The sequence below is a fragment of the Dermacentor andersoni genome, chromosome 4 (assembly GCF_023375885.2).
Source record: "Dermacentor andersoni chromosome 4, qqDerAnde1_hic_scaffold, whole genome shotgun sequence".
NCBI classification, from domain to species: domain Eukaryota; kingdom Metazoa; phylum Arthropoda; class Arachnida; order Ixodida; family Ixodidae; genus Dermacentor; species Dermacentor andersoni.
The window spans coordinates 111,306,297-111,321,326 of record NC_092817.1 but is presented as its reverse complement, the minus strand read 5'-3'; the positions used below and the strand labels follow the sequence as shown (position 1 = coordinate 111,321,326).

The following is a 15,030-nucleotide window of genomic DNA, read 5'->3' as shown; positions in this document are numbered from 1 at the left end:
AGGTAGTTCTCGCTTATTATCGTAAAAATTATCGGAACTTCTCGCAATTCATTCTCTTTTCGTTCAAAACCACTTGAAGAAGCTAACAACGGAATAAAGACCTATACAACGGTAGACGTGCTCGAACAAAACACAAATACCATGTAGCGCGAGTAAAGCGAATAATGCAAAATATTTTTTTTTTTTTACAAAGCCTCAACATTTCAGCAACACGCGATGGACAAGCGCGCCCTAACTTGTCGTATCTATATTCCTTCATTATTCAGTACGTTAACCGGCACATATTTCAAGAAACGTGAGCTCTCGACAACCAATCAGAGTCAACATGGCGGATAATGGCGTCCGTGCAGTCGCCATGAGTGTCGAGAATAGAGAGCCTCCATTTGGATCTATCTTGCATCGACTGTGCACAGTTGCTGGGCCAGTTTAAATTGATGTTATGTCTAAGGTACACCAAGTTAACAATGCGCGAGACCAGACAAAGCGAAACGGGTAAAAGTGGCTTCCTGAATAAAAAAAAAAAACTCATCTAAATTTTTTGTTTCCCGTTAGGCCCTCTAGTAATGCGTTCTCAAAATTATAGGCGAGCCAACGTGCTTTTTTACGTACCTTGGTGATGGAATCGATCAATATAGACAGCGGCTGCTCTCCGTTCGTGTCCAGCACTCGGAAGTTTTCGCCGAAGTCGCAGAATATCTGCCTGCAGTGCAAGAAGGCGAGAACGCGTTGAAACAAACGCCGGTTTGTTGAAGCGTTTGAGAAACGGCGTTTCGCTACGTGAAAACGGCGCTCGGCTGCGGGACCCACCCAGCAAGGCCCCGGGTGTCGGCCACAATTAGAGAAATGTTGTTGCCGTGGGTGAAGTCCGAAACGAGCTGCTGCTGTTCCAGCGGAGTCTCGGTCAGTACCACCACCTAGAAGGACACAATCTGGTTATAAGAGAAGCTTGGGCTTGGTGGCGATATGCTGAACAGTAAGGGAGCAGCGTTACTAAAATATTCCGTCTTTTCTTTTTTCTCTCTTTGATATAGCTGCCAACTCTGTAGTTACAACAAGGTGCCTCAATTTATCGAGAGTGCGACGTGTAGTTAATCACATGACATTTCAATACAGGCTGTTGAAAACGCGCGTCTGCCTTAGCTAAATTACGTGTCCAGCATCAAGATTGGCCGAAATTTTCATTTACGAACAGTTCTAGGGTAAGAGCTTTTTGCGATTACGGGCCTGGGGTGCTATGCAAGGAAGGCCTGAGTTTGGCAAAGTTCAGGATCTCCACGAGCTCTGCCGACGCCCTTAGACGAATGGGCTAACTGTATCAAGGCATAAAATGCAACCCTCGACACGGCTCCAATTTCATAGGTTTATCCAGATTCACTCTTGGGTTATCATTGGGTCGCTACCTCACGGGTGGCTGAAAAAAAAAAAAAAAAAGGAGGAGTAACGTGGTCAGACCGTCTGTTCCTTCTCTTATTGTTCCACCCAGTGCATTACCTCTGCAAGTAAGTTATTAAAATATTGCCTTTTAACGCATTCGAAAGAAAGAAAAGGGTTGGTGTGGGAGTGCGCCAAGTGTGCATTCTTCGCATGCTTGCGTCGGTGGATAGGTAGATAACGTCCGCAAGAGGAGACACGCCCGCTACAGTCATGGTATCGCAATATTGCGCTTATCACATTAAGCGGCGCTGGCGCGTAGCATTGCCCACTCTTCTGCCTTTGAAATGAGGAAGTGGCGGACACAGGGTGAGCTCGTGTTTTCATAGGTGGCTTCATCTCGCCATTTTGTCGTCTGCTGCTTTCGCGCGCTCCACGCTATCTTTGTTCGCTGTCTGTCGTCCAGCAAACTCAGGCGAGCGAGAAACTCGGGGCACCCTGCATAGCACCCCTGGAGCCGAAAGCGCAAAGCATTTAGTTCGTAAGTGCTGCGCCTCATTGGCCGGCCGCCTTTGGTAATGATACGTCCGTTGTCCCGATTGGCTGCTTCGTGCTCTTGCGAACAGTTCTAGCGTAAGTAAACTTTTTTTTTAAATGTCGCCCCTATTCCTATTGGCCTCGTGGACATACCGTGGCGCCACCTGCTGCAATCTCTCCGTGACTTGGAAGGCGACATCACGTGACACCGGCTGCCAAGTGTTCGGCATCGCCAACGGTTCCGTCATTGTTAATTCCGAGTGTTTGTAAGTTTTATGCGTCGTATGTGTGGCATCTTGGCTGCAAAACAACCTAGCATGTACATCCCGGTCTAGTGCGTAGGACAGCAAAGAGTTGTGGCGAGTGAGCGACCCAATGCTTTCACATTGGTTATTCAGCTCGCATGGTCTTTCATAAAAGTAGATATACGAACTGCTGCCGCAATAAGAGCACTATTCAGAGAATTCGTCGTGGAAAGTGTAGCTTGTCACTTTCGCCAAAATTATCGTGGGACGATGATTTATCACCGGTATATTATACGTGGAACTTCAACAGTTTATATTTTTGTCACCTCAATCCAATGCTTCCCCTATGTGCGCGCACGCTGGAGACATACTCTCGGACGATCGATTTCGGCGATATCACTTTCAGTGCGCGCTTATTGGCTGGTTGAGCGAAATCGGATGATCTGATTGGCTGGTTGAGCACTGCGTGATCGTCCGAGAATACGTCCCCAAGTCGCATGCGTCTCCGCACCGGGTATTTCGACTGATGTCATATCAAGTGATCAGGCTACAAGACCTGTGTGCATCGCTTACTCGACTCTTTGGCAGACCATATTTTTTTTTTCGTTTTCAGTGACGTTTATCAGCCAAGCATCTCGCTTCCGCTTCATTTTTTTTTTTTTTTGGGGGGGGGGGGGGTCGAATTCGTCCGGCACTGCGGCACCGAGCAGTAAACCATGCTGTAAAAGGGGCCTTCTAAATTGCCAAGTTGGCAATGGAACACGTTATCTACAACCCTATAATAAAGGCTTCAGTCGCCCAGCCAGCGAGCTGCGTTGGCTGCGGCAGAGGCGTGAACGCGAGTCCCGTGACGTCACTTTCTACGTCAAAGCGATAGCAGCGCCGGTCTCTCTAGTGGTGGCCCTCGAGGCCAGCACATGTTTCTCTCGGCGCTTTCCACGGACTGCTCCGAGTGTGCTTGCAAAGAAAGTTTACGATTGTGACTTTCCGTAGCCTTGCTAAAGCGGCCATTGTTAACACGCGGCAGCAGCCGCAGCGTGGACTGTGGAATGAAGGCATCGAACAGCACATCGAAAGGGCTGTCTTGAGTGGGGCACGAAAGTGAGAAAACAGCCTGCAAATGGGTGTCGAAATCCGCGCCTTTAAGTGCCCAGCTTGATGCCGCATGTAATTGGGAACACGAAGCCAAGTGTCGGAGAGCGACACAGTCTAGGCTCTAAAGCCAGCAATGAAGGCAGCCACGCAAGACTAAACAAAGTAGCAGCTTATTGCTAGCAAGCTTATAGAAAAACAGCCGCTACGTGCCAGCACTTATAATAGTGACAATTCACCGTTTCTTTTCGTTTATGGAATATAGACGTTAGTTCACGATCATGCCTCGCAAACATAACTTTCATGCTGTGGAACTACTGAATCTGATTTCAATAAAAAATTGGCGCTATTCTTTCGGTGTACTTCCTTTCTGAATTACAAAGAAACTTTGACAAAGCCCAGGGACATAAGCATGTGCTTAACGGACCTTATGCAAATGAAAGCCCCGGTCACTACATAAATATGAGGCTGAATTCACAAATATATTGGTGCGTAAAGCTTGTTTGAATCATTAGTAGGCCACATTGGCTTAACTATGTTCATCAAACGATTGCCTGGCTCATATTATTGGTAACAGCTATCGAACTGACTACCCACAATACTTTTCGTTCGCAAAAAGTTCTTACGCTTTAATTGTTCGTAAGAGCACTTTTCAGCTAATTCTGGCAGCGGACTTATATTTAGCATAGGCGGACAGCCAACGGCAAAGATCACTCACAAGCGCAAAGCTTTTGAGAATTCGGCCCTGTACATCTCGCCCTCCGCTTTGTGATCATTCGGTTTCAGCTTTTGCTAATGTCACCTCTTCCGACCAATCCGAGCCGAGTATAACAATTAGAGAATGCAGATTAATGACGGGTAACTCTCAATCCCGAAAATAAGCTTTGTGCACTCTCACCGTGGTCGGCAGGTGATTTTCGGAATTCCAGTGACGTTAGCTACGATGCCATAGGAACCAATGCAAGCTACAGAATCTCACTCGTGCGTTAGCTCCAGAGCATTGCCACTTACACTGAACTTCTGCACAAAGTCCGGGGACAGTGGCTTCGTATAGGTATTCACACACACGTATTGGTTAAGTCGCGTCAGCCATGGCTCGGAAGCGGAGGCTCTGTTCTCGCCCAGGTTCTCCTCGCTTAGGTAGTACTGGAAAACATACAAGCATCACAGTGTAGGCGGCAAACACTGTTCGTGGTGCAATACGTCATCCTATCAGGACATGCAGCAATATTCCCAAACACATATCAATTGCTGAGGTCAGTATAAAGAGCCAAATCTTCTTCTTCACTCTGACTACACTTGAGCCTCTAGGTTGAACGCGCCCTCTTTTTTTATTGCGAAACTGAAGCGTGCTGATACTAAACCTTAAGCAAATATGGTCTTGACCCCACCACAACCATTGTAAAAAATATTCTGCTGTATCGCCCAGCAAGGAAGCTAGTGCCGCATGGCAATAGACGTGAAACAATATCGTCAGATGTCAACTTTATAATATCTAAAGTGGGTCCAAAGAAAATGCGTATTGTCGTGCAGCGCGAGCGTTCTTACAAAAAAAAAAAACTGTAGCATTTGTAGGTTCGTCAGGCCTTGAGGCGGTATCGAGTTTTGAAATCGCTCCTTGGAAAGGGAGGCCATATATTTTTTTCCGCTATTGCGGCAACAAGCGCTATTTGACCGAAGCGAAGTTGTCTTCGAAGTATAGCCGCTAGCTCACAGCCTACTGGTAACTAAAAGCCCTGGCTCAAAAATCACTGTGGCGTCGGTATGCTGCACGTTTACAGAATTGTTCTTTAAATCACGGTGGCCTAAGAGTATGTTTGTACACAAGCTCGCATCAGCTGAGCAAACTACAGCGCCGCGTGTTTAACGCATAGGGTTGGACAATCGATACATTAATTTTCGCATTGCTCTTTTATTTTCCTTTTATTTGATCATCAGAAAAGGTCAAAGAGCAGTATGTGGCTAAAGGCAGTGATTTGCATGACTTGCCCAGATCGCCTTTAACAATGCATATGACGTCGAAACATATTCTGTTTATCAGTTCACGCAGCAGTGGACGCACTGGTCAAATTCAAAAATAAGAACACGAAGTATCACATTGAAATAACATGTAACAAAGCTAATGCACATCAGTTTACAAGTACAAAATATCACTTGTAATAAGTAATAAATGACCAAGATGTGCTCAAATTTCAGGTATACACATCGGATAGACTACATTACGAAATGATATTTCTCTCGAAAAGAAACAGCGGCGCAATAAGGAGATCATGCAGTGTGACAATGAGAAAGAAAAATGGTATCTGAGCTGCAAGAAAAAGCAGAAAAAAAGTTGTATGCTCAAAAAGCGTTTACTGAATATATTATTTTATGATAACAACACACTGTGATGCCTAGTGGTGATGCTGTCATGCATGAAAATTACATGCCAATGGTAATCAAAAACTGCTCGCATTTATTCTTTAAACTATAAGCTTTTTCCCGAAATCAACTTACAATGTTAAGCAAATTTGTCACCTGATACTGCAATGTTTACCGCCCATAGTTTGTGTTGCCGGCGTTCGTCTACACTGTCAGATCGTGTGCGTGGCTGAACTGTAATTGGATTTGTTATACAGGGAATGTTCGTAAATCCACTGTAATAACTTAACAGTAAACCAGACCTGCTTTTACCATCTTGTATTTTGAAAAGTGCGGATGCTCTTCTAAGTCCCGCGGATTTGCAGTGCAATTTTCAAATAGGCACAATATTTTCTTTCGAAGAAGAATTAGCTTCCCACAGTTATTGCACGCAGTTGTTCCCCATACAAGGGTTGCGTAGCTAATTATGGAATAAAAGAGTGAGTTATATAGCACTTGCTTCAGTCATACAGGTAATAATTTGTGTATTTTGTATACATTTTCTGCAATGCGAGCTAGTTCAGATGACGACCTAATGGCATGTGCCTTCCATGAGAGGTTTTCTCTAAACCATACGCCCAAAATTTCCATTTTGCCGACTTGTTCCAACAAGCAGTCTTCAAATGATAACGTAATACATAGCTTCGCGATTTTTCCTGCCTGTTAGTTCTAAAGTGACGAATTTAGTGTTCTTTGTATTCATGCTTAGGCCATTCACCTCTAAACATTCTCGCAGATTTTGGAGGCAAGCACTGGCACCATTCTCTAAGCATTTTCTATGCGCATTCCCATTATCCGCGTACATCACTATATCGAAGCAACCGGGTATATTTGTATCATCCGCATACGTTAAAAACAGCAAGGGCCCCAAAATAAGAGCCTAATGCATCAACATTTCACCAGACGATAAATAATTAATAAACACACACTGGTAGCGATTTGACATTTAAGTGCTGAGCACTTTTAGAGCTACTCCTCGTACACCACACATTCCGGGCTTTTTGAGTAAAATATCGTGTTGAACAGCATCGAATGCCTTATTATTGCAATAGCATTATATCGACACTCCAGGCGCATTTTTGCCGTCGTCGGCGTCTGCGCCGTCGCCATGATGTTCTGTATAAATCCCAACGGCGATATCACCGTCGCCGTGCGCCGTATATGCGAGGAAAAGCGTGCGAGGGGAGCCAGTGATGCTGGCTCAATTGCGCGTGCAAGGGAGCAAGGCGGGGAGGAAGCGCGCCGTCTTCCGTGCGCGCGAGGCACCAGGGAGAGGGGAGGGATGGAGGGCGGCGTTCTACTCTGCCAGCAACTGCGTATGCGCGGCCGTACGCAGTCGCCCTGGCCGTATCTTGAAAGTGACCTGTTTTGAGGGCTGGGTCTAGATGCGCAGACGGCTCATACCTTTGGGCGTGGTGCGTTCTCGCAGTTCAGTTTGCGTTGAAGCGATAGACAGCACGAAGGTCACTTCGCTCGCTGCTGCTGCCGCGCTTGCTCACGCCAGCGTTTTGGTAGCGAGTGTCCGCGGTCGTCGAGTATGATGTGTTCATGTTTGCCTGTGCGCGTTGACACCATGCTTGATAATTTAGTTAATTAGCGAATGCTTTGAAGTTTATACGGATGATAAGACTACTAACGTTACTTTGTATAGCTGTTCACTAATTTGCTATCGCAATCGATGCTTCACCTTTCGGGCAAAACTGCGACTATTTTTCTCTGAGAATAAACCAACTGTTAGTATTTTTTCTTTTATTGTTCCTACTATTTTATGTTTAATGGGGATTCGTGCCTATCCCAGGGACTTGCTTTTCTGGAAACCGTACTGTGATTCTGTTATAAGGTGACGAATTTTGAAATAAAGGAGGAGCACTGAAATTGTCCTGCAATTGTTAAGATCACTAGCATCATCTCCCTTATGAACTGCAGTAATCTTGGTTATATAAATTCATTCAGACATTCAGCAATCATTTTATTAGTTACGTCTGCAAATAATGGACAGATTCTTTCCGCAACATGCTTATGTCGTCAGTTGCAGCAGCCACATCGTTGTTTGATGCAACTACTCCTCGCACACCAGCCTCGTCGTGAGCCTGCGCCACCTGGATGGGTGTAGTCGGGCTGAGCATTATTGATCTTGGCACTAATTTCTGTTCATGTGTTTGCTCGTCTAAACTATTCGACCCGCCGTGGTTGCTCAGTGGCTATGGTGTTGGGCTGCTGAGCACGAGGTCGCGGGATCGAATCCCGGTCACGGCGGCCGCATTTCGATGGGGGCGAAATGCAAAAACACCCGTGTGCTTAGATTTAGGTGCACGTTAAAGAACCCCAGGTGGTCAAAATTTCCGGAGTCCTCCCCTACGGCGTGCCTCATAACCAGAAAGTGGTTTTGGCACGTAAAACCCCATAATTTAATTTTTTTTTCTAATCTATTCATTTAAGGCACCTATCCAATTTCGCACTTATGCTTGCGCAGTGACAGTTGTGCGCTCAAGTAATCCGCCCATCTAAATCACTCGAATACCAATAGCTGCTGCTTTCACCACGATAACACGATGCAACAATGAAAGCCGCAAGCAAGTAGCAGTAGACAAAGGCAAGAAGCGACACTTATCTCTCCTGTGTACTGACAACGTCGTCTAAACTGCAGCAGTCGACAAGCTGGGAGTCAATGAAAACAACTAATACGAAATGTGCGACCTACTATTAGCTACTGCACGTGAAGTGCACGAAAATCTAATCATATTAACAACTATTTGATCAAACGCTGGAGATTGGCGCGGCTTAAACACTATTTGGTGCCCGCTCCTATGACGACACATGAGTGAATACGGCACGAATGAAAAAGAAAAAAAAAAGAAACATCCTCACCTGCGATGAAAGATCGTCTCGTGTGCAAACAGCCGTGTCGTGAATGGTGACCGACTTGACGCCCCCCAGAACGACGTTCTTGGCGATCTCCACGCCCAGTCCCCCCATACCGGATATCAGCACGTCCGATTGTGCCATGCGTAACATGGCGTCGCGCCCGAGCACGTAGCTGTGAAAAAGGAGCCACGTGGGTTTTTTCTTTTTTTGCTCATCTTTCTTGCGAGCGCCTACGCGTTGTAAGTGACCACCCCCCACTCCCCCCCCCCCCCCCCACCCCGCCGCTGTTACACCACTGCTTAACGGGTAAAGGCCGGCATTCACAAGTATAAAAACAAAAACTGAAAAAAGCACGATACGTTACAAAAGCACCAACGACGCAACCAAGCAGTTATATAATGATATTTGGTCTCAAAACGAAAGTATGTGACCCGCGAGGATACAGGTTCTCCGTGAACGTTCCGTTTCCAGGAAACCCTGTGTGCTAAGTGAATTGTCAGCCTAAGCTAATATTACGTGTTAGATGTGCGCCAGTCATCATGCACGTCTTATTTCTGCAGGAATGCAGTGAAACAACACGATAGAAACGAAACCAAAAATAAAAAGAGCTTCTCGTTTGGGCATATAAACTGGGGAAAGAGTCCTGCCATAAATAAAAGATAAACAAAAATTAGAATAAGGCAGGTTTTAGAGAGATGGCGGAAATAAAGAAACGCGAACCCCGACGAGCGAGTGGCAATACGGAATTTCGCTTAGCCGCAATGTTGCAAACAAGATATTTTAGTTCGGCCACTCAGAATGAGGCCGATAACTTCTCTCGTCCACGAAAATAAAAATAATATGCCAATGCAGGCCCAAGTTGATTAGAAGTTGATGCGAAATTTGCGAAAAGAATCGCTTGCGCGTTGAAATGAAAAAAAAAACGCGATGCGATAGGTATCAGGCTTATTTCGGTAAGCACCCCAGGCATCACGTCACAGGTGAACTTACAGTTGTCTAGAGTAGAGGCTCTCATCAATCTCTGGCGGGTTCTGTGCTGACGAGTTAGCCGGGGCCTGCAGTCCCTGCGCGTGCAAATGTAGACGGCACGGTCAGTGTAAGAGAGAAAGCAACTGCCCAACCAACCCGAGGCAACAACCTACTAAGCCACTGAAACAGAGAAGAGGCAAACTCTCACAATCAAAGAAACAGACGCTCAAATTTCAAGTCACGGGTAGTCCTTGCGTTTGAAATCCGGCAATTTATCCCCAGGCACGACAGTGATCGGCTTGCATTGTATATAGGCAGCTATATAACTTTCGTTTTCCTGGGCTTTCCGTTTTGTGTAACTGTCGCTAACGCCTTTCACTCGCAGTCTTAACTTTTCAGTACCGGTTCAACGGCATCTGTGAAACCTTTTGAAAGAAGCAGAGTCTTGGTTTGAACTAGTAGGTGTGTCATACTCCGAGAAATCGACGGCGCATCATAGACGCGGACAGAGAACACACATCGACTAGACGGGCTTCCCTCCTATCGTGTGTGCTCTCTGACTGCGCCTATTTCGCGCCGCGGATTTCCTGGATTATTACATTTGAGATATGTACCGCTTAGACTATAGAGCCGCGCTGTAGGCGCCACGCGCGACTCAGACGTCAGTGTGGCTCCTTTATCAAGCCTGTGTCGCCATAGCTAAAACAAGGCGTTAGGGCAGCGAAGTAAACAGCGTTCCAAACGCCAGGAGTAATGCTTCATATGTTGAAAGCATGTCATCAGAAGCAAGGTACGTTAACAGTATTGGTGAGAAAAAAAAAACAGATTGCTAGAGCCGGGGTCGTTATAGGCATATGCAACTGTACAACAAAAATACAGGGCGCCCAACGTAACTTGTGCCACAGTATAAACATATGCGAGTGCCACGTAGCAGAACCGAACCATGGCCATGTCTGCCCTTACTTGGAGCAAGTCAGACATGTTTTTTTTTTTTTATTTCACGTAACAATGTCAAATCAGAATACTGTAGGCCACTACGAAAAATTCCCGATCCATCTTTCTGTTACTCTGTACAAGCTGCATGAAAGTTTTTTCTAAGCCTTACTGAAAGCCCGCAACATACAAAAAAGGGCCGCGAGACCAGACGCGCGGCACTGTTCACGTGCTTTTACGCGTGCTTGCAACAATACCTTGATTTGGGCGAGTTGGTTCATCTCGACAGTTTTCATAAAAAAGCGCTAAAGACGAAGTCGAAGGAGCACATACGACAGGACTGGCGAAGACATACGAACACACATACGTCCTGTCAAACACATACGACAGGACTGGCGCCAGTCCTGTCGTATGTGTTCCTTCGACTTCGTATTTAGCGCTTTTTTTATGAAAACTGTTTACGGACTTCATCAGACTTAGGGAAAAAAACTTTTAGCAACAGAAAGGTGGATCGGGAAGCAGGAAGCGTGCACTCAAGCCTATACAAGGGAACGCGTGCACTCACATTCGCCTTGTCTGACGCGTCGTTGCCGGAACTGTCGTCGGTCCTTCGTTTTTTTGCCGGAGGGGTGATGTCCTCCTCCTCCTCCACGGTAAAGGGGGGCAAAGTCCTGGACATGCCGGCGGATCGGAGGACCACGCGTGGCCCAGCTGCTTGTCTCGTTGCGCCGTGCGTGCCCCCGCCGACAGTCCTGCGGGTCTCCCGACCGCCACGACACCGGGAGCTGCGACGGCGGCGCACGGCAGGGCCCTGGCACTGCGGGCGCGGCTAGCGGCGAACACCCGACTTCGGCGTCCCCCGTTCGCTTCTTCGCGTGCTGGGCGCGGCGCGCGTGACCCTCGTTCACGTTGACGTTTTCTTCACTGCCAAGTGGCCCGTCCCTTAGGTCATTTCTTTTTTTGCTTCGAATCTGAAAATATTCATGATTTCTTGTTATTCTGCCGTTCATTCTCGATAACAAGAAAAGGACGTCTCGAAGCTTCCTTTTTGAAAGCTTAGACTTTCCCGAACTCGATCAATTTTTATTATTTATTTGTTATGCCTCAAGGGGCCCCCTGGTGGGGCATTACATGATCGTCGGGAGTTGAAATCGGCGTTGCATAGTACGTGCGTTAAGGAAGGTCAAACAGGGATGTGGACTTTGAACGGAGAGTGGTCACTAACTGCAGGGCAGTCTGGGCAGGGAGATTGTTCTAGTATTTGTCTATGCACGGAACAAGAACAACAACAACAACTGAAATGCGTTTCGTATGAGTTCTTCGGGGATAAACAGCGTTGGGGCGGCAGTGGAGGCAAACACTGAACGGATTTGGTTGGTGTATGCTGGGGAGCCATAAAGAACGTACGGTAAAAACAGAGCCATGCGATCATACGGAGGGAAGCGAGTATAGGAAGTTCAGGCTGTGTTTCTGAAGCCGAGATGGCTCTGTTATAAAAGTATTCGTTAAGAATGTGAACGCAGTCTCGTGGTTTTGTAGGGATTCCAGAGAGTTGGATTAGCTTCGTTTAGATAAAATGCAGCGCTGGCATATTATATTTTAGGAAGTGTGAATGTTTTATAAGCAAGGAGTTCAACCACTAATTCTTTCTCTCGGGGCCCCTACTGTGTGCTTTAGCCACAGGTGCATATTTGCCTTACCATGTGCGATTTATTTTCCAACACTGAAAATCCGGCAGGACCCCTCCCACGACAAATGTGTTAATGCAATTAGCATTGAAGCAATTATGTAGCGACACACCGTACTGCCGCCACCAAAACGCGTCATGTATGAGGCGTGTGTGCAGCTGAGCTACTCTCTCGCACTTCCCACCGTTCGTGCTGTGCCATCTGTCGGCGCCGCCATGAGGTACGCGCGTGGCGCGTGCTTAAATGAAGTCGTAAAAGTGAAGGAACTCATCACTTGTAATTTTGTTCGGACTCTATTCACCCAGGTATCTAGCCAAACACGATCCAGGTTCGACCCAGGTCGGCAGGAAAATGGTTAGATATAACCATACATAGATACATATATACGAAGCTCCCGGAAAGTGCGTTAAGTACCCGAAAAACGCTAATGACATTAAAGGTTATGGCGAGTCTGTTTAGCAACACTGATAAAGCTGCGCCACACATTCTAATGTGTTAGCATTCTTAGGGTACTTCACGCCCTTTGCGTGAGCTATCTATGGTAACTGTCTGGACATGGTCGTGTTAGGAATTTGTTCGCAGACACACGTGTTTTTAAGAAGGGCGCTCTTTAATAGATAAATAAAAGAAAAAAAGAGTTCACAACAGCGTGACAACTGCCTTCCTTCGCGGCCGCCATCTCTCTCCTATGTTGCCAGCCTTCGCTTCCGATTCCGCTAACACTCGGCCATTCTGACAGCGAACTGTCCTCAGTCCACACGGTATAGTCCCGAAGGGACAAAGGTCTTTTGGGCACACGCGTGCTACGTCCCGGCACGCTGTCTATCTCGTCGGTGCTTGATTGGTCGGGCAGCTCTTGTCATCTTCCACCCCATCTCTTCAGTTGGCTGATGTGGGCGGTAGTCGCATAGACCCTTTTCTTTCCGTTCATCTCGGTCACTCTGTATGTGTCCGCTGCGAGTATTTCAATCACAGTCAGTGGACTTCTGAATTTCTTCAGGGTTTTTGTTGGGGTGCTGGTGCTCTGGAACGCAGCGCATGACCACTACGTCTCCAACACTCAGCTTGTCCGCTGTGAAGTGAGGCTTGTCGAAGTACTGCTTAGACTTTTCTTGCTGGCTCACTATTCCATTTTGAGCCATCTCTTGAAGTTGCTCCGGATATACCCACTCGTTATTATCTGTGTTTAGCTATCTGAGGACACCATCCTGCGTCCTTTGTTGATATTCATGCAGAAGCCTGAAAGGGCTAGTGCCTGTTGAGGCATTGTATGCAGTGTTTAGGCTCTAACTCCTTGATGTTCTGATCCCAGTCCTTGTGAGTCGGATCCTTGATTGTTGCCATAATACACGGTATCATAGTTCGATTCACACGCTCTACCTGACCGTTAGCCCTTCGATGGCGAGCAGAGTTCAGTATGTGAACCACACCATTTTCCTGACAGGAGGCTTCGAGGCCGTGGGACGTAAAACAGGAACCACGGTCTGAGATGGTGCGCTCCGGTAGTACGAACTCGGTTATAAAATTTTGCATGCATCGCAGTACATTTCTCGCTGAGATGTCTCGCATGGGGTAGAGACGCACAAACTTGGTCAGATTGTCCACCAACACGAAGATCCACTAGTTTTTCTTGGAACTTCTCCCAAACGGACCAACATGGTCCATGTGTACAACTTTAAATCGTCTCTTCCCAGGTGGTATCGGGTGCAGAAGTCCAGGTTTCTTCCCTCCTGGAATCTTTGTGAGCAGACACTCTAACGCTTATGGATGTGCTGGTCCACGTAGCGCGCCCATCCGAGGAAACCAATAAAGTTCCTTGATTTTCGTCACTGTTCGGTCTGTACTGAAATGTCCCTGTAAGTCATGAAACTTGACACACAGTGTTTTACGCATGCTCTTGGGCATTACGAAAAGAAGTCGTCCGTGTAAAACAGCCTTCCTTCCTTCAGTCGTAGGTTTTTGACCTTGACACTTTCTTCCTTGGTCCTTTCCTTGATTGGCTTCTTGAGAATTCGTGCGAGGTTAGCCAAGTCCGCATCATATCGCTGGATGATGCCAACTTTGTCCTCCAAACTCAAGGCAAGGCACACTACGATCCTTGTCTCGACAACCTCATTGAGCGTTTCCTGCGGCGCTTCTATGGGTTCACGACTCAAATAGTCCACGTGTGCCATTTTCTAACCTGCTCGGTGCTTCACCTCGAAGTCGTACTCTCCAAGTAAGTCGAACCACCTTGCTATCTGTGGTTTAAGAGTCTTATGCTCATTCAGATAGACAATTGCTTGGCAATCTGTTACCAGCGTGAACGGAATGACTTTGAAGGTCGTACAGGCCTACGCGCCTACATCCAGTCATGATGACCAGCAAGTCGAAAGCTTCTATGAAGACGTGGAATCGGCAATGGGTAAAGTCAAAACAAAATACACTATACTGATGGGCCACTTCAATGCCAGGGTAGGCAAGAAGCAGGCTGGAGACAAGTCAGTGGGGGAATATGGCATAGGTTATAGGAATAGCAGGGGAGAGTTATTAGTAGAGCTTGCAGAACAGAATAATATGCGGATAATGAATACCTTCTTCCGCAAGCGGGATAAACGAAAGTGGACGTGGAGGAGCCCGAATGGCGAGACTAGAAATGAAATAGACCTGCTACTTTGCGCTAACCCTGGCATCATACAAGATGTGGACGTGCTCGGCAAGGTGCGCTGCAGTGACCATAGTATGGTAAGGACTCGAATTAGCCTAGACTTGAGGTGGGAACGGAAGAAACTGGTACGTAAGAAGCCGATCAATGTGTTAGCGGGAAGAGGGAAAAGAGAGGAATTCCGGATCAAGCTACAGAACAGGTATTCGGCCTTAACTCAGGAAGAGGAACTTAGTGTTGAAGCAACGAACGACAACCTTATGGGCATCATTAAGGAGTGCGCAAT

The 15,030-nt window shown here is 46.8% G+C and overlaps 1 protein-coding gene and 1 pseudogene across 2 annotated transcripts in view; both read right to left on the bottom strand.

The window, feature by feature from the left end:
• The window catches only part of LOC126537486 (ubiquitin-like modifier-activating enzyme 1), a 44,650-nt gene extending 33,253 nt beyond the window's left edge, over positions 1-11,397 (bottom strand). Inside the window, exons 1-6 of one of the 2 annotated variants that reach the window (XR_008613788.2) lie at positions 10,978-11,397; positions 9,501-9,574; positions 8,514-8,682; positions 4,257-4,391; positions 808-914; positions 610-700 (exon numbers count right to left, since the gene is read on the bottom strand). Coding sequence is in view for 1 of the 2 variants with exons in the window: in XM_055074287.2 (XP_054930262.1) it covers positions 610-700; positions 808-914; positions 4,257-4,391; positions 8,514-8,682; positions 9,501-9,574; positions 10,978-11,091 (690 nt within the window). In the remaining variant the exon portion in view is untranslated. The remainder of the gene's footprint in view (positions 1-609; positions 701-807; positions 915-4,256; positions 4,392-8,513; positions 8,683-9,500; positions 9,575-10,977) is intronic. The other variant, XM_055074287.2, reaches the window with a different exon arrangement.
• A 198-nt stretch (positions 11,398-11,595) lies between these two features.
• LOC126537397 (uncharacterized) lies at positions 11,596-14,274 on the bottom strand (annotated as a pseudogene).
• Positions 14,275-15,030: the final 756 nt, after the last annotated feature.